General features: G+C 38.6%; 1 protein-coding gene across 1 annotated transcript in view; it reads right to left on the bottom strand.

The window, feature by feature from the left end:
* st6galnac5a (ST6 (alpha-N-acetyl-neuraminyl-2,3-beta-galactosyl-1,3)-N-acetylgalactosaminide alpha-2,6-sialyltransferase 5a) overlaps positions 1 to 9,111 on the bottom strand; it is a 71,718-nt gene extending 62,607 nt beyond the window's left edge. Inside the window, exons 1-2 of the mRNA XM_084732218.1 lie at positions 8,736 to 9,111; positions 7,299 to 7,508 (exon numbers count right to left, since the gene is read on the bottom strand). Of these exons, the coding sequence (XP_084588344.1) occupies positions 7,299 to 7,508; positions 8,736 to 8,750 (225 nt within the window). The 5' untranslated portion in view covers positions 8,751 to 9,111. The remainder of the gene's footprint in view (positions 1 to 7,298; positions 7,509 to 8,735) is intronic.
* Positions 9,112 to 19,982: the final 10,871 nt, after the last annotated feature.

Here is a 19,982-nt window from a genome sequence, read left to right as displayed (position 1 = left end):
CTCACAAAGTATCAAGAAAGAAAACATTCTTGCATCTATTTTTCTTAATTAACCGAAAATACAGCCGTACACTTTCTGAATCTAACTTTTGCACTTTGATCGAACTAAGACACCTCGTTAACTCATTATAAAACACACTTCATTCAAAAGTGACAAAAACAATATAACTCACCAAAAATGTCTTGGCTCGTCTTTCCACTGTGACGACCATCATCAGCTCTGGCTTGGTCTTAATAAATCCTTAATTCGCAGAGTTGGATGTGAAAATATTCTGGCTCTACAGGCTTTTTCCCCTCACACTCGTCCTCTGGCTCAGTGACTTGTACTGTGCCCCTGAACAAGAGTCTGTGATTTTTTTTTTTAATTTAATTGTCTGCAGAGTGACAGCCGCTGCTCAGACACAGACAGCTGATATTTTCCATTTTCCATTTGTCCAATCGTCCAATCCCCCACACTGGTCCCGTCAATAAAAATTATGTTTTGGCGTATGGGTCCTTTTGGTTAGGATGCAATTACTAAATTACTGCAATCTGGAGAAAGCAAACCACACTAGACACAACTCTAGTGTCCTTTAATTCTAATCAAGTGACAAACAGCCCTCAGCTTAAACCAGTTATCTAAACCAAATTATCTAGAAGTGAGAACGAATATGAATGCATGCGAAATGTTTGTTAAAATTGTTCAGTGTACTCGATAAAAATCCCCTCTTCGGACCATGAGGGTGCTCGCAGCATGCTCTCATGTGCACCCTGAATGACAGGCACACAGAGATGACTGGTAAAGACACAGACCGGGCTGGAAAAGACTTGGATAGATTTTTTGACAGTCCACCAGCCCACCAATGCAGCGGCCCATCAGGATTTATCCCAGTACGCCAGATGGCCAGAACACCAATGGCCGATGTTCATGCATTTTCTGTTTATGCTGTGTTGGGTATCTGCATAAGGAGACGTGTTCACACATAGTTGTCGGCACAGACGGGTGATTAATTTCAAACTGCATGTGAGACCATGAGGATCTTCAAGGCCGTGCAGACATAGAAAGTATCATTTGCACTTCATTCAGATATTCACAGCTACATGCCAAACCCTAACTTAAACTCAAATCTGAACTTAACACAAAAACCAAGTCCAAGCTTCAATCAGCTCTTTGAAGAAATGACAACAGGACTAAATAATCTTTTTGTGTTTGTCTGTGAACATTATGGAAAGGATCCCTACAGAGATAGACATTTTTATCAAAGAGTAAGATCATTTCTGGTTAACTGGAAACAGTTGATTATTGCTCTTGCATAAACCACCTGGCTCCTTTGGCAGAAACGGTAATTTTATCACCATAAAACACACTTCATTTAAACTCAATGGACACCAAATAAAATCCCCCTCCAAACACATTTGCTCATCTTTCCACTGCTCCAACAACCACCAAGTCTAGTTTGGTTAAAAATAAACCCTTAATTCACAGAATTAGATGTGGAAATATCAGGAAAGGGGCAAGAGGGAGGTCAGACATAAGAAAAGCAGTGGAGAGAAATGGTGTGTAGAGACAGAATATTTGAAAAATACCAACATCAACCTTTAAAGCAGCAACCATGAACCACAGCATCCTTGTCCCGCTACGTGTCATTCTCTGTCTCGCTCTCCTTTGATTTCCTGTGACTGCTCTACCGTCTCTGTACAAAATGTCCCAAACATAAAAAAAAACCTCCATTTCTAAAAACATCTTCACTCTCAAGGTCTAAAATGCAACTTACAGACAAGAAAGAACAAGAGCAGTGAGTTCAGTACAGGTCAGTGTTGACTAAGAAAGAAGTTCTGCAAAATCTATTACATGTCTGTGAGAATAAAGTGTGTGTAATAATTTGAATGTTGTAATAATTTTAATGTTCACTTTTGTCTCAAAGCCATTTGGATAATAAAAAATGTGGATTTGGCTCCAATGTGTTTAATTGTCTGACCGATTGTGCACAGTGACATCATCAAATCCCCTAAGTACAGCTTAAAATTATGCTGGTGAGTCAAATTAAATGCTATAACTGATTAAACCAGGGGAAAGAAATTCAAAAACAACACACAAAAAAGTGCAATATACTGTACAGACAGATAACAGATTAAAGGTAAAACCTGGGTCATGGTTTTCAAACTTAATGTTGGATTTTATTTTCATTTAACTCACATACTCATTATTCTGAGACTCTGAAGCAGGTTCTGAAGGTCAGATAAGAGGTTTTAGGGGTTGTTCTGGAGGTTTAGGTTGACACTGAGGAGGTTCTAGAGGTCCTATAGGAGGATACTGGACTCCTTTTTGTGACTGTCAAGATTCAAGGGATCTTTAAGGCGGTTCTAGCGGTAACTGAGGAGATTCTGCAGTAATTCAGGAGGTTTGATGCCAAAACAGATGCAAGGCATCCTTTAAGAAGCTTTTATTGTCATTGAAAAGATTTTAGAGTTCTTTTAGGAGATTCTAGGGCTCATCTGGGAGATTCTAGTGTTCACTGAGCTTCTGTAGCACTTTTGGAGTTCTGATGGCTGCTGAGGAGGTTCCTCTAGAACCTTCTCAGCAGTCAATTAGGCTTCTAGGATGCTCTAAGAGTTTTGATGGCCATTGAGAAGGTTCTAGGGGTCTCTAGGAGGGTTCTAGTGGTCACTGAGAAGGTTCTATAATACGTTTGGAGTTTTGGCGGCCACTGAAAAGGTTCTAGAGGCCCTTTCGGAAGCTCAAGTGCTCATTAAAGAGGTTCTAGGAGTTGTTTCCCAGATTTTAATGGTAATTCTAGGGTGTTCTCTTAGTTTTGATGGCTGTTGAGAAGGTTCTAAGGGTTTGTTTTGGAGGTTTAAATTGTCATTTGGGGTGCCTTTGTAACAGATTAGATTCAAAGGATCTTTTCGAAGGTTCTTGTGGTCAATGAGGAAGTTGTTTAGTACTTCTGGGTTTTCGGTGGTCGCTGAGAAGAGCTTATTCAGGAGGTTTTAGGGGCTGTTTTATAGATTTAAGTGGCTATTATATTGATTATTGAGTTGTGATGCTCATTGAGAAGGTTCTATGGGCCCTTTAGGAAGTGTTCCAGAGATTCTATTGGTCATTAAGGTTCTGATGAGCATTCAGTGGATTTTTACTGGTCTTGTAGGTGGTTGAACACCAATGGGAGATTTTGAAGTGGGGTGATTGACAGTATTTTCCACCATCATCCCACCAAGGACACTTGGGGAAACTCTGACAAGAAGCACTGAAGCTGTTCTAGAGGCTTGTGGTGGAGCAGCACCTTTCTAACATACTTTGTTGTTTTCCTTTAATTTGTCACCCATCTGTATGTGTGTATTTTCCCTCGATGCTAGTTAATACAGACATGCGTAAAGTAAACTGAATACACTGTATACACACAGAAAGGTCTTGAACATGCATTTCCCACAGAGCTGAGGGACTGAAAATGGAAACTTAAGTGGACATTCAAGCAGCGTTTCTCCTGAGTAAACTCTGCCAGCTGAACTTCTCACAGTCATCAACATTAGAGGTTTCCACACTTGTTGGTTTCTGCACCAGTGAGATTTCTTTTAATGAATAATGTTTCCACCTTCTGTTGCCAACCTGCATTACTTTGTCACAAGATTAAGAGACTCTTCAGAGCCCCTGGTGTTTAATTTAGCAAAAGTTAATTTACCAGCCAGGCTACTTTTTCTGACGCTCTGGAACAATGTGTTGACTTCCAAATCGGTTCAGCTGATACATGGTCATGCTGTTGTGCCTGTGTGTCTCATGCACACAGAAGCAGTCTCCTGTGAGCAGGCAGGAGGCGGTTAAATTACTCATATGCAAATCAGCCTGTGACATAATCTGATGATTTAAAACATGTTTTCAGCTGCCAAAAGACACTTTCCTTGAGAGAGACAGAAACACTGATAAGCCCGACCGTTCAAGAAGTCATGAGTCCTGCCATAAATGGATCACTGGGCAAGCAAAGGCCCAGAGGGGCTCCCTGACCCCTCAGGCCCCTGGACAGATTAAACCACTACAAGGAGACACAAAACGATGATAAAGAAACACAAAATGCCTTCAAAGAGACCAAAAAACAAAGTGGTTAAAAACTACAAAGAAACAACACAGCTATAAAGAGACAAAACACTAAATTGAGATGCAAAATAACCAGCCAACAGAGAGACACAAAATGACTACAAAGAGACACCAAGTGACTACAAGGAAACAAAACAACTACAAAGAAAAGCAAAATCAACTCCAGAGAAACACAGAATGACAGCAGACACAAAATTACTACAAAGAGAAAAGAATGCAAAATGACTGCAAAGAGGCATAAAATGATGACAAAGTGACACAAAGTGACTACAAGGAGACACAAAACAACTACAAAGAAAAGCAAAAACAACTCCAGAGAACCACAAAATGACAGCAGAGACACAAAACGACAAAAAAATGAGATGCAAAACGACTACAAGGAAGCAAATACTGACTACAACAAGACACAAAATGACTATAAAGAACGACAAAATAACAACAACAAAAAAAAATCAAAACGGCTACAAAGACACACAAAATGACTAGAGACAACACGACGACAAGCAAACACAAGATGCCTTCAGAGACGCAAATGACTACAAAAAGACACAAAATAACAACAAAAAGAAACAAAACGATTACAAAGAGAAACAAAAGTACTAAACTGAGACGTAAAACGACTACAAAAAAAACTAAAACATCTCAAGATAGGCACAAAATGATAGCAGAGACACAGAGCCACAACTGAAAGATACAAACCAATTATATTATATTCACAATCACATTACTTCAGATTTTTCTGTATTGCCAACCGAACAGCACATGATTACCAACAACACTTTTTTTGACCCAATGCTGCACTATTTCTCATTCTATATTGAAACAGTTCTTTCTATCAGGTGGTTCTCAGTTTGATGACAGCAAACTTTCAAGGGAAAAACAGGGACTGGAGCACACTGATTGATTTGCAGCCTTTAATTGTGCAAACAGACTAATGTTTCAACACTGTCTTCATCAGAGTCAAAACTTGAAACATTATTCTGTTTGCACATTTACAGCCTGCCAATCAATCAGTGCGCTCCAGTCCCTTTCTTTCCCCTTGGAAACACAAACAGATGTTGTGTCTCTTTCAGTCTAGATGTCTTGTAGGAGGGTGGGGGAGCCTTTTACAGGGGCTCATTGTCTCATAATCTGTCCAAAACCATTTCTCTGAACTGTAAGCATCTTAAATCCGAAGGTTGGAGAACTGTTGCATCCATCATTTGGCTCAGTGGTGCAGACCGCCTCACACACCACCCAACAGCCCATCAACCAGATTGCCTGCAGAGAAGCTCGCTGTCTTGTATGTTGCCTAAAAAAAAAGCCTTTACAAGGTGATTAGGTCTGCTTTACTTGCAGCGCCTTTCGCTCCCCAGTACTCACATTGATTGTTTTCTCCTGGCTTGGTAAATAGATGGAAGTCAATACACCCCTACAGTGACGTCAGGGTTCACCTAGCTGCAGGTCGCCTGGGCTTATCAATTAGAGCGTAAGAATGCAGCCAAGGATTTCATTTGTAGCCTAAGCTGTTATTAGTAACGACAGGTGGGTATTGAGTGTGGCGCAACACTGTGCTGGAGAAAATTGTGATAAATGACGAGGGGGAGGCTCTCTCTCTCTAAAGAGCTGTGCAGATAGATGACTGCTGGTCATTAGATGGGAGGAAAGGTGTGTGTGTGCGTGTGTGTATCAGGAGGAGAAAGTGAAGATGCAGTGCAGAGATGGGTTGCAAGAAAGTAAAGCTGGCATTACTTTTAAAGGCACTGTTGCCAAGGGGAGAACGGGGACGAAAGCATAGACGGAGCAGTTGCAACACGAATCTTTCCTCTTATAACATGGAAGTCACACAGTCCAAATGAAGAATATCCTCTCACTGAGCACACACGCAAAAATCAGCCCAATCCAATCAGTCTTACCAGAGTTATAGTACAAATGTTTATTTCTTAAAGACTGTAAATATATATCATCCGTTCCAACTGTCCATAGGCTCAGTATTAGTGAAGTTTAATTTATCATGCTAGCTCTTTTTTATTGCCAGCCAGGGTAAAGTTAACTGAGACAGGGGAGGTGTTACTTTTGTCCTGATATTATTAAAGATATATTTCTTTGCTTATTATATTTGCAGCAAATGCCCAGGGTTATGTGTGAAGAAGACCACTAGAAGTCTTATCACTCCTGATGTCTATGCTAGAGCATGCCAGGATGTTTTAAGTGAAGGACAGTCCCTATGAAGTCACTTTGCCTGAGGTGAGTCTGAAAATTGGACCAATTTCATACAATTGAGAGTTAAAGTGTTAAATTGAGTTGGGATTAACATGCTCATTTGCATGGAGGACTGATGGAAGCATTAATGAACATTATATTCTAAAACTGTTAAAAATGATATTCTGAATTATTTGATCTGGGGTTGTATGAGATACTTTATAATAGTCCCACGTTTGTGTTTCTTTCGCCCTGAGAGAGAGGGGCAGAAGTAACAATACACAACATCAATTTCCAGTCTGACTGTGTCAGACTCATTCATCCAATATTTTAAATAATGGTTGGTATCGATGGGGAACATGTGTATATAAAATATGACTACTCTAAACAAGTGCATGGATGAGAGCAGCGATACGTCACATCACTGACCACACTCCCCTTTGGGTGAAAACACTTCAACACAAGTTAGTTAATGATGTTACTGGGTAAATGACGTCTTCCCATTTGTGCCTGTACATTGAAGCAAATCAGAAAAGAGTCTTATTAATGGTGGCAATAAAGTTTTTACTGTGAAAAAATGTCACTACTGTAACATACCTGCTTTCAGAATGTAGTCTGGCTTAACAGTCTGCAAAAACAAGTCAAATAAAGTGACTCAACTATATAAAAAGTGACAGATGTTTGAAATACATGACCTGAAGATTCAAAAAGGTAGCTGTATGTCAGGATCTACTAAAAGGGCTCTGATTTATTTATTTTTCCAGCAAAATTGTTCACATGACTGGCCACAGTATTTGGGTTAATAACAACAGCTAAAAAGCAATACTGTTTTCTTATTCATTGCATTTAAACTGGCAAAGACCTCTGAATATAGTGGCTGTTTTCACCCAAAGCAAAGCAGCCTTCATGGCAGCGCTTATCTCTCTCTGTCTAAAGAGTGAAATACAGAAAAGTTAGTTACTTTGGTCCCAGCTCTCCCCTACTTTGCAGTGCATTAGCCTCACATTTGCACAGATTATGGTTACAGGCGCACAGCCACATCTGTTTACCTTATGGTCGATGATGCCGCTGTATCCCTGGAGGACGGGGGGGTGAGGCTTGGCCACCCTGACGGAGGCTTCGGTGGGCCGCCGCAGCTGTTCATGCTGTCGGCTGCGCGTGTCGTTAGCGTCCCTGGAAGCGCCGCTGAAGCTGCCGTTGTACACGAGGAACAAGCTGGCGCACAGGAGGAGGACGAGGAGCACCGCGACCCCATGGCGCTGACACGGAGACACAAGAAGCACATGCTGACAAATCCGCCCTGCTCACCTGGACCGAGTTCAGGCTTGAACGACAGGTGAGAGGCGGAAGACGGCGCTCATTCTCATCATCCTCAACCACAACTTCCTGTCATTCATGTCACGTGTATCGAAACTTAAAAAAAAACAGCTCTGATCGATTTAAGGGCACAGGACTGATCAGGCTGTTAATGATCATACAGACTTAGTTTGCATTCATTATGAATTTAGTTGATTTTCATTCATTTCATTTCGTTTTTTTATGCCTCTTTCTATTTTGCTATCCACTTTGCTGCTGCAAATTTCCCCACTGTGGAACTAATTCTTATCTTAGAGTTTGAAGGCATACATGGAACAATATATATGCATAATGATGTTTATGATGATGATGGTAGTAATAATAATAATGAAAATAACAACAACAATAACTGTAATAATTTAAAAAACAGTATAATAATACTGACAATAGAGAAGGATATACTAAGAAAACTTCAAATGAGGAAAAAAAAATAGATAAAAGCGTGCGTTTTGTAATCTTATAAATTATTAACGATTGATAGATTACTAACATTTTCAACTACTGGCTGAGGAAAATGCTCAAAATATTCAACCCTGGTTCACGATCACATCTGCTGAGTAATTTACGGTAAGTGTCACCTCAATGAACCATGGAGTAAAAGTTTATATCAGATCCTGACCGTGTGCGTCAGTCTGAGCTGCCATGTGATAAATCCACTTCAGCTGCAGATGCAGAATGCAAGCAGCACAGGACACTTTTGATTTGTTTTGCGGCACGCTGCCATGGATGTGTGGATCTTTTTTATTATTATTATTATTGTTGTTGTTGTTGTTGTTGCACATTTGTCTAAACTGGAGCAACATGCATTCCCCCTAACATTAAATTTCATGCACTTTTTTTTTTAATGTATGCGATTGCACTGAACGCAGAAAAACAAACACCCGACGCTGTGCTCCATGCTTTGGTATATGTTATAAGAAAAAGCCGGAGCTTAGTGCCAAACAGAGCGCACAGCTGGGTGTCCATTGTTCAGATCTTAATCTTTTGATCCGACAGTGCACACACATCCTCTCTCTCACACACACACACACACAGAGCAGCGTTACTGGAGCGCACTTCACACAACAACGCTGGCTTTAAAAGCAGAGCACTAACAGTTGTCTACAGGGCTACATGGCAGAGACCTTTACCATAGGTGTCTTCATGTTGCGGCGCGCTGTCTTATCGCTGCGGCTTAGTGTGTCTCTCTTCACTTTCTCTCATGGTCCAGCGGCGTCTGCTCGCGTCCCGGATGGATCTACTCCAGTCCGCCCGCGCTGTGCCAGCCCGCCTGCAGCCGCTGCCTGCCCGCCTGCCTGTGTGTCTTCAGCCCGGAGTCCAGGCGCAATTCATACTGTGGAAACCGAGGCGACAGATGTTCACTATTGTACCTCTGCTGGGTCTTAAAACCCCCCGAGTTCGAGGGGCTGGAGAGGAGAGCGGAGGCGCAGCTCGGCGCAGTTAATTAAAGAGACTACCTGCAAGAGGGTGATAAGGCCGTTTTGTTTAATGGTTATTTCCTGCTGAGCAATATTTGATGGGAATCTCTGCTCGGATTACTCTGGAGTACACTGAATACACGCCATGTCATCTTTTGACGACTGCAGCATGAAACATGAGGTGGATTATGAATGCAAGAGAAGTTGGTGATTAGATCCTGGAAAGTACTCTGACACTGTTAATCAGTGATGAAGTGTAAGGTGTAAGTACTGAACAGCTGAACAAAACTGAGGTACTTATACCTGTATACACCTATTTCAATGTCATGCACTTCTAGAGGGAAATATACTTATTTGCTCTCGAGTGGTTTGGTTACTTTTAGAAAGTAGGAAACTACTTTAATTAACAACACACAGTGAAATATAGCTAATATCTCGACCTTGACTTACACAAAAATGTTTAACATTCACATGCTTTTTACAAGTAGACTGTGTTGCCTTAATTAAATCTAAGATTAGTTCTAATCAGACTTAGGCAAAGCTAGGTTTAAAACAAAGTTTAAAATCCAGATTTATAATGAAGCGAACTCTGTTCCACAATTAAAAACTACTCTTTGTTTAGTAAATCCAAGTTTAGTGATGCAAACCAGAATTACATAATCGTATTATTATAGAATATTTAATCAGTATGGAGATGCTTATTTACTCAAATTGAAATAAATAAATAAACAAACAAACAAATTGAGTTTAAAGAAAGTGAAAACTTTTTTTAATAGATCAACAGGAGGGAAAGAAAGAGGAGACACATAAAACGTGATTATTTTGCTCAACCCATCTCAGACAGGCAGAGATTTTAAAAAGTTAAACCCCCTCAAGTATAAGTTTAGAGTTAACACTGAATCACGTTTTAAATTGGAATGTAAAGTTTTGATGCAATTTAATGTGAGGTTTGAGGAGCAGTTTCAATGGAATCTTTCTTAATTTTAAAATAGTTTTAAAGTTTGGTGCTTCTGGTTTGACCAAACCTCCTGAAAGATTCAGGACAGTCATGAATTACAAGCAGTTGCCTCAAATCCTGAATCCTGTTGTTTTTATCCAAAAAATTAACCGTTTTAGTCATAGATAATATGAACAACATGGATTCATTAAAATACTCTTCTCAAATCAGTTTTGATGACTATGATTCCTGCATTTTGTTGTTAAAAATGTCCTGTGCATTTTGTAAAACATGGAAGTAACACACCTGTCCTGTGCCAGGACACTGAGCCTCGTATTATCCTCAGGATCTGTAACCAATCTTCATCTTATTAATAACAAATAGTGTTTCTCTGAATCATTCTTTTTGAATCCTTGTGACATGACATGCCCACCTCCATCTCCCTGTCCCGAATTTCACCCATCCTTATCTGGTCACCTTAGGTGCAATACTGACTTAAAGTTGAAGTGATATTTCACCCAAAAATGAAAATTTAGTCATTACCTGCTCAGCCTCATGCTGATTGAAGTTTTAGTATTTTAGTCCACAAAACACTGCTGGAGTTTCACGGGAAAACAGTGTTGCAGAATCTCTCAAGAAATGGTAATGAATGTTGTTTTAAAATGTAAAAAAAAAAAGACCCCAACAGAATAAAAACATAAAATGCCTCGATACTGCTTGTCTAGTGTCTCCCAAAGCCCCAACATACCAAGCTGACTAAAAACTGTTATTTACACCACATTTTTAGCCAAATCTTCACTGTAGATCCTTGGCTTAGAGCCATGTCACGTGCACTTTTGCACTGTCTGAACTGCACGTGTTGTGACTGTGTGCAACCAGCATGGACTTTAGGAGACTTGGTTTATGCCAGACAAGCAGTATGGAGGCATTTTAGGTTCTCCAGTTGTTTTTTTTACTTTTGAAAACTGGTCACCATTCACTTACCTTGTTTGGGAGATTCTGCAACACTGTTTTCCTGTGAAACTCCAGCAACGTTTTGTATAATGACAAAATAAACCTAACCTTCAATCGGCATGAGAATGAGTAGATAATGACTAAATTCTCATTTTTGGGTTTAGACAGTAATCCTTGGTGCAACTCACCCTTACTTTTGAGGCTTTTGTATTTGTAAGTAACATTTTCAATGCATTACGTTTACTTGTAATACAGTATTTTTTTGTTTGTTTGTTTGTTTAAATTGTGGTATTTTTTACTTATTTTAAATGCTGTTACATTCATCAGACCACTGATTTAAGCTCAGTTTTAACAGCTTTGATCTATTCTCACTTGATTTAGTCCAGTTTTCCAATTTCTCTTAAGGGTTTTGCACTCAGTTCTCTTATTTTTTCTTTTATGCTGTCTTACATGTTGTTGAAGTTCTATATAAATAAAGTTTGCAATGCTGACACTCAAACACACAACCAAAAATACCCACTAAAGTATAGAACACCTCTCCAATTTTTAAAATAATTATTCCTGTTAATATGCTTTCTTAATAGCAGAGTTGCAGTTTCTTTTTCCAAGCAAAAATGCTTTTACATTTATGACAGTAAATGAAGTGTCGTTGGGTTTTGGACTGTTGGTTGGACAAAAGAAGCAAGTTAAAGACGTCACTTTGGGCTCTGGGAGGTTATGAACATTTTTCACTTTGTATTGACATATTAGAGACTAAACAAATAATCAGTAGTGAAGATAATCAGCAGATTAATCAAACTGTAATTTTCAGTGTTGGGTCAACATTACTGTAGCAGCTCTGGTGCTGAATCTGTGATGTTTCATTGTTGGTTTCTTGTGTATGCACATCCATGCTATGTGTGTGCTGTGTCCTGCTGTGCCTGTGTATTTAAGTCCTCTATATGTACACACACACAACACAAAAGATTCACAGTAGCACAGTAAATAACCATTTGTTTTTCTAGATACACTGCAACAACAAATAGCCACTTCTTAAAAGCTTTTAAATCTGCGGCTCTAAACTCTGTGTGAAGTACCGAGAGTGATGCATTTTATGTTTCAAGCAGTCGGAACAGCAGTTTAGCATAAATATTAATACAGTTTATACAGGCTGCAGAGTACTTTGAAAAACATAGTTCAAAGGGCTTCAGAGAGCAGCAGAGAGAGAAAACTACCAAACCAACGCAGCAGGAGCAGGGCCACAAAACCACAAAATCACAACTGCTGTTTGTGTTTGTTTTTTGTTTTTTTTTTTGTTTTTTTTTTAAAAAGAGTGTCATACAGTATATTCATTATACAGTTGCTGATTTCATTTTACAGGTCTGTGACTTCCTTCTAATTCATTTAAAGTTTACTAGAAATAGCTTTGTAATTTGGTGTAGATTATAGGAAAAACTATAAGAGTGCACTCAGTAGAGTGTAGATCTCTGCCAGGCAACCTGGAAAGAATATTTGGATGTAACTCCCTTTTACTCACCAATATTTTGATAAGTAACTGTAATTTAACTGCATATTTTTTTTCTCAGTAACTGTAACAGATTTGTTTTGTAAGTTTGTAGGGTTTTTCATTTTTTAAAGATTTCTAAGTCTGGTATTCTAGTTCATGAATTTGATTGGATTAAAAGCAGATGTTTTCCAGAGGAAGTTCTTTAAAAGAAATGCTCCATTGAAACTCAAGTAAAAATGTATGAATCATTCATTTATATTTGTATTTTTTCCATACACATTGAACTCTATGCTTGCAGAGGGAAAACTGCGTGGTTTTGTTTGTGCAATTCATTTTGCATACCCACTAAATGATGGAAAGACAGTTATTGTTAATTATCTGGAGGGGTAGAATTTGCACATAATTAATGCCAAATTATATGTCTCTTTTCAGGTCACTTTATTAATACATTATTAATTCATGTACTAGCTAAAATAATTTATCATATTTCACAGCAATTGAGGTTAATAAAAATACATTAAAAAATTAAATGAAAACGATTAGAATAATTAGAAGTAAAAGCAGCAAATTATGTCACTTATGGACACGGACCCATTAAATGATTTTGCATCAAAAATAGAATTAATAAAATCATTATGAGTTTAAGTTCCTGAAGTATAAATCTACAATGTTTCCCTTAGCAAAGTAGTGGAATAGAATTCTAAAGTGGCATAAAAAGAAAAATCTCAAATAAAGTACAAGTACCTCAAATTTGTACTTAAAAGTGTAGAAATTAGGGGTATCTATTGGCAGAATATGGCAGAGAAGAGTATAATACTCATAAGTATGTTTGTATTAGTGTCAACATAAAATAAGAATTGTTGTGTTGCTGCTACTTTAAAATGGGCCATTTATATTTACTGCATTGATCATATTTCACAACAGTGAGGGCTGTAGTGATGCTGCCCCTGAAAACAAAACCAAAAACTACACTTAATGTAAAAGAGGCCAGTTATCATTTTTACATTTATACTATTAAAGAAGAGAAATACATGTATATATACATACACTCATACATAAATGCATAAGTATTCACATGTGCAGACCTTGAATTAGGTAGCTGCACATACAGTATACGAAACCATTTATGTGTACATATAGATAATATATAGTATATGCATATTTTTAACCATGTAGGAAAGATTTATGAATACAGTGATAATAGAAACATCAAATAACCAATAAGAAAAAGAAATAAGAAAAAATAAATGAAAGAATAACAACGTGATTCTTTGAGCGTTGCAGCCTGGTCTGATCCCTGCGTCTACAGCCCGGCCTCTGGAGCAACTAAAGCACCCTGTACTGCCTGAGGGTCTCTCGCTGGGATTCTACACATCAGTTATTAACAGGTCAGCGATGTTTGCACTAGATGTCCAGCACAAGACTGGACAGGTGATCAATAAAATGTTAAAAATTATGATTTTAAAATTTAGAGTTGACTAGCGTAGCAAGGGCAAAAAAAACCCAGAAGAAATACAGTCTCGTCTCGTAGATTTATTCAGAAGTCTTGTTGCTGCAGTCTGAACTAACTGTCGAGAGGAGAGGAGAGGGAATTCTGACTCAGACTGTATGAATGAAGTATTACTCTTTCTTTAAACAGATGATTTAAAAACATGTTTGACCTTTAACTGGTCAGCAATGAATGAAAAAACCCCACTGATCCTACTGAAGATGTAAATCTTTAAAGCTGTTATAATCAGTATTTTTGTATTAAAGGGAGAGTATGGATTATTTGAAGTGGGGTTTTAGGAGGTACTTTTCCATACTCGGCGTATTATCTGCAGGTGGTAGTCGGCATGCCCCAAATTTGGAGAGGCAGAGAGGAGTACCACTGTTTAGAGAGCTGGTGAAGAAAGCAGCTAAACAGTGAGATATTTTCCTCTCTCTTCAGTTGAGAGCAGGGGAGGGTAAAAGGTGAATGTTTCATGTACATTCATCAGTTGGCCAGAATATGACTCCAAATAAATGATAATGTTGCTCCTTATCTCCTGAATGTGTGAAGAAACAGTTGTTTGCTAATGCATTTGCCTTTTCAACTTTTTATAAGGTCATAATAATATGTCAGTGTTGTGTTTACGGCTTGTTTCTGCTGCCAACTCACTGAACCAGCTGTGAGTGGCACAAACTATTGACTCATCATGATGAGGGGCTGAGTAATGAGGGGCTACTAAGTCCTTATGATGTATCACTTCACTTGAGGGGGGCGACATAAAAAGAGTAACTAATGATGAAGTGATTAGTAATTAATGAGTCGTCACTTGTTTGTGCCACTCAGCAGCTGGTTCAGAGTTAATTCAGGAAGGATCTGTGAAGAAAGTGGTCAGCATGTTGATCCACAGGAAGTCACAAACTAATCATAATTATTTATTAATATAGCACTTCAGAATTTGTCTTATTCTGGAAAACAATTAAAAACTGGGGTGTACACTAAATTTGCGTCTAATGAAACACTTTCCTGCTTATGTCACAGTCACTTATTAAATGCAGAATATGTTAATTCTGCCTCTAGTGGTCTCTCTTACATTACGTTTATGTGTTTTCCTGGAAGTTATAGCAACAACTGACTAGCTAGCAATGGCTAGCAGGAAACACACCGTTACCTTGAATAAATTAGAGATTTCTGCATTTGAACATAGTTGGAAACATTTGAGGTAGTATAAGTACACAACTCAAAAAATATCTAACAGTTTTAGACATTTTAATGCAGAAATGTTACATGTTGTAGTGTTAATTATCAAGTCATTCCTGATTCATTCTTCACATTTTTGTGCACCGTGGTGTAAAATAGTCCACCTCAAATTTGTACAGAAAAGTCTAGTCTGTAAGATTTAGAGGTATTTATTGTCAGAATATTTAAGAAATGGAATATAATATTTACGTGTATGTTTATTATATTATAGCATAATCACCTGAAAATGAGAAGTGTTTTGTTTTCATTACTTTAGAATGAGTCTGTAGTTACAGAGGGCACAGATCCTTTTCCATGGAGGCTGCCATGTTGCACCATCATGTTTCAACAGTAGCCCAGAACAGACAAACCAAACATTCACTCTAAATATGGCATTTTGAGGGTTTTGTTTGTTTGTTTGTTTGTTTTTTGTTTTGTGCCCACCATTCTCCCACATACTCCTGTGGAAGGGTTGGGTGAGGAGAGTTGGCTGCAATCTGCAAGCTCACCACTAGATGCCACTAAATTCTACAGACTGGTCTTTTAAGTACATTATTTGAATAAGAATTTTTTTTTTTTTTCAGTAAAGGAGTATTTTTTATACTGATACTGTATGTAGATTGAATCAAATAAACAGTGAAGGAAAATGTGCAACAGTGAGGCTCAGTGATGTGTTTTTAATGGATCTCCGACAACAATGGAGGTCCATGGCTCACAGAAAAAAAACTATATCAGTAGAGAACATATCCACAGACTCACCCTTTAGAAAGTTTGTATAATGATATAATTTTTCCAGGTATCTCCTTTGGTCACCAAGACAACACTTTAATCCACCACACAATGGACAGTAACATCACATATAACAATGCATTAAATCTGGAGCAGAGCTGCTGCATGTCTCACCCCCATTTGCCAGTGATTGTGTATAATCTGCTTATGAAAAAAAAGCAGGTCCTCACGGGAGATGCAAAGGAGACTTCCCAGAAGCAATAATCCACACATCAGTGTCGCCATCAGAGTCACAGGGGAATAATGTGCGATAACACAGCGTAAGGTTGGAAGGCTCAGCAGCAACAACAACAACAACAACAACACATCAGGAAAACGGTTTCAAAGAAAGGCCGTCTTTGAAGGGTGCGCTTACTGAAGGGCAGTGAAAGGGCATGAGGATCTCTGAGATTTAACAGGCACTTTTAGGAAAATGCGGAAAATTTTAGAGAAAACCGTCTTCATGTATTTATGAATTTATTTTCTGGCTGTTTTGAGCTGCAGCTGAGTTCAATTTTACACTGTAGAGTAAAATCCAAACAATAATTGTAACATAAAGCTCTAACTGCACAAAATCATGCAGGAATTTAGTGGATTCGACTAATCTTTTTTTCATTAAATTAACAGAAAGTTTTATTTATTCAGCTTAAACTTAAAAATTCTAGTATTTATGCCCAGAACATTAATCATCCCAGTGACACTGTGTACATAATAATCATCACTTTAGACCTTTAACAAAAAACTGCATCCAGATTTCCAGGCTCGAGGACACTATTTTCCCATATTTCTAATCATTTATGACCAATATTTCACACCTGTTTTTCCATTTTATTATCACAACCTGTTTCTGGCACTGTATCATTTCCGTTCAGACAACAGCACAGCTGCACATGATGCAGAAGAGAGCTGCTTGCGCCCGCTGTATCCAGTTATCCTTAATACGTCCATGCTTGTGCCTCGTCCCCCTCAATGAGTGAGAGACAAATATAGAGTGCTAAGAGAAAGAAATACTCAAGTAAATTTTAATACATCCTGGAAATAATTCCTGTTTCTTATGGCATTTATGAAGCCTTGAAAGCAGCACATTTTTTTTCTAAGAGGAGCCTGACTTACATACCCTTAGAAAAACATTTGTCAAATATTAATTTTCTCAGTTATTCTAATCAAATTTAGAAGTGGAATAGGTGAGGCTAAATGCTGTGGTTGTATATATAATCCCCCCTATTTAGGATGTATCAAGATTGGCAAGCAGAAGAATTGTTGGTTCAACTTAATATCTTGAGCTTATTGAACATTTATTTTAAGGTTCAACTTTATTAATAATAAGTGTCTTGCATTAGAAAAGTTTGTTTTGAATACTTGCAAAATAACATTTAAACCTTAAGTCACCCAGACACTTACTTTGTTAAAAACAAATAGTTCATTTTCATGGTGCTGTAATATACCCAATGACCAAACCTCAACTTCTAAGGGCTTAAAAGAGAACACGGCCTGCTTTAATGTTCACAGTTCTCTCTTGGGAAACAGAACTAAAGCGTAGCAAAAGTTCAACAGGCACTTAGTAGGAAGCAGGACTTCTACATGGCAACACCTGCACTTTAATTCCCCCAGAGTTACTAAACTGATGGTTTATATCTACCGTCCCTGGAGAGGAGCACAGGATAAAACTGCAAACTGGAATCAAACCCTCAATATTATGTGACTATGAGATAACTGTACTGTACATCCTCACAGTAAAAGAACACTTTTATATTTTAATGACTGGAGCAGTTTATTTTGGTATTTAACACTTCAAAAAGGATTTATATGAAAGGATTTTTAATACTATGATTATTACAACTCGAATGTTATGCTGGTGTTTATACATTATACATGACTCTAGGATAAAAGGATCAAACCTCTAGTGTGAGTTTGTAGAAACTCTTATAAAGCCTGAGACAAAGAAGTCAGTGGTTTCAGCTGCTCCAGTTAATGTAGTAATTCTGCTTTTTTTCTTTTCTTTTCTATGTGCTATTAAAAGTCTGTGCTTGTAATTCTGCTGGAGTAATCTCTCTGCTTTTCACCCGGAGACCCAAGGGGAAACGTGTAGAAAATGTGCACAAAATAACTCCAGTTTTAGTGAACTTTAACTCAAGTCGTGTTCAAAACAAGTCTGAGTATTCATGAGGGGCCGGTTGCAGATCACTGCTGTGTGGGCGGCTCGGCGCTCTATACCCTTACCATGACTATCGGGCCGTGAGCGGCCACACAAATTTAAATTTTAATTGCCATGAGAGCAACCTGACATGCAAGCAGCACCGGCAGCGTGTTGATCGATGTTAATGGTTCTGTAACGCTGAGGTTAGAGCAGAGTCTGATCATCAGGGCCAGCTCGATCATGATGATGATGGTGGGGTTACTGTGAAAGATGGCTGCTGCTGCTGCTGCTGCTGCTGCTGAGCACGTGGACAGTGCTGGATGCTGATCAGCAGGTGTTTACGATGCCTATGACATGCAGCAGGGCTCAGGCACCTACTTATTGCCTGTCGTAGGCTGTTACATGGTTGATTGTCAAGGGTCCACGTGGCGCAATATTTCTCCCTTTTATGTTCTCTCTAATCCACTGCAGATCTGTTTCCCGGCTCTGATTTATGAGTGAAAGCTGCTCCACATGGTGCTGCAAGAGTGGGACCTTGACACGAGAATCTGACTGGCTTTTTGTCCTTTCCATAATTAGAGAGTAGTATCCAATTCACCCCGTTCATTACCCCTGGGCCCAGAGACAAATGATGAGGAGGCCTGTTTTAATGCAGGATCACTGGCTGTCCCGTTCGGGGTGAATGAGCAACAGAGCATGTAAGAGGATGGGAGACGGGAAACGCATTCACAAGGTAGTTCCATTACTATATCACACAAAGTTTAAGAGGAGTGAGAATTCCTTCTTTTAATTCGCACATCCCTCTGAGAAAATATCTGCATGTTTCACCACAGAACTGAACACACAGTGAGATTTAAAGGACTACAGGAGTCACTTTGAATGTTTTAGCAGTGGGAGAAAAACAAAGAAATGTATGTGTCTCTGTATAGACGCTACGCAGCAGTCACAGTATGCTGAAGTCACTGTGGTTACACCCCTTGAGTGGCAGTGTTAGCGTTCAGCTTGGATGCTGCAAAAACACAAAAAAATCATCTAAAATTGCAAAGAGCTGCTGTGTGATTGACTGTACAAATAGAAATCAGAGACACCTTTTTACGGAGTGCCAAAAAATAGAGAGAAGAGAAGCAAATGGATCAATGCACTACACAGAAACTACTAAAATCCAGGCACTGAAATGTGAATTTGTGGTCATTTTGTCATTGTGGTCATTATTTGAGTAATCGAGTGACCCCTTAAAGACGTTCAACACACTCACAAATACACAAAATAATGCTGGTGTCAAGAAATGTAACAGTTGCCTCACTTATGATTAAAACTATAAACCAGCACAAAAATAAAAAATACCAACATAAACCACCGTGTGACACACAACAAACTGTTTGTATCAGACTTAAACTACTCCAGCAAACATGATGAGAGATGTATTTTGGACTAGCTGGTTGAATGGTTTTCACATTACATTACCTGTACCGGTGACATAATGACAGTTTGGTAGCTTCCATGTGTTATACAGTAAATCCTGAACAGTACTGGAACAGGCATTGATTAAATATTTAACATCTTTCATTTATATTCCATGTAACTGAGCCTCATGGTATAATCACTCACAGCGTAGTGTGCATCCTCATTGCGGGCATAACTGCAAACATCAACGCTGCTGCATGTGAACATATCACGTTAGTATTGTAATAAAATAAAAAAGTGTCTGTTCAAACCTGACCACATACGACCAGAATATCTTTTGTTGTCCTTGACACACAAATCAGGCACATTTAAGTGTCAGGAGACCTGATTCCACATGGCCACATGTCAATATCCATTAACCTCTGTTTCTTTGGTAAGTTGTTGTTGCCTTTAATTCTGCAGACAATTGTTTGTTTTACTCTCAGTTTCAAAGTTTCCTCTTCTAAACGCAGCCGTGTTGCGGGGTGTTTCTGGTGGGAAAGTGATGTCATTGCATATCCTCTATT

The sequence above is a fragment of the Lutjanus erythropterus genome, chromosome 12, assembly GCF_056507025.1.
Source record: "Lutjanus erythropterus isolate fLutEry1 chromosome 12, fLutEry1.hap2, whole genome shotgun sequence".
In the NCBI taxonomy this organism is placed as follows: Eukaryota; Metazoa; Chordata; class Actinopteri; order Lutjaniformes; family Lutjanidae; genus Lutjanus; species Lutjanus erythropterus.
This window is presented reverse-complemented; position numbering and strand designations above follow the sequence as displayed.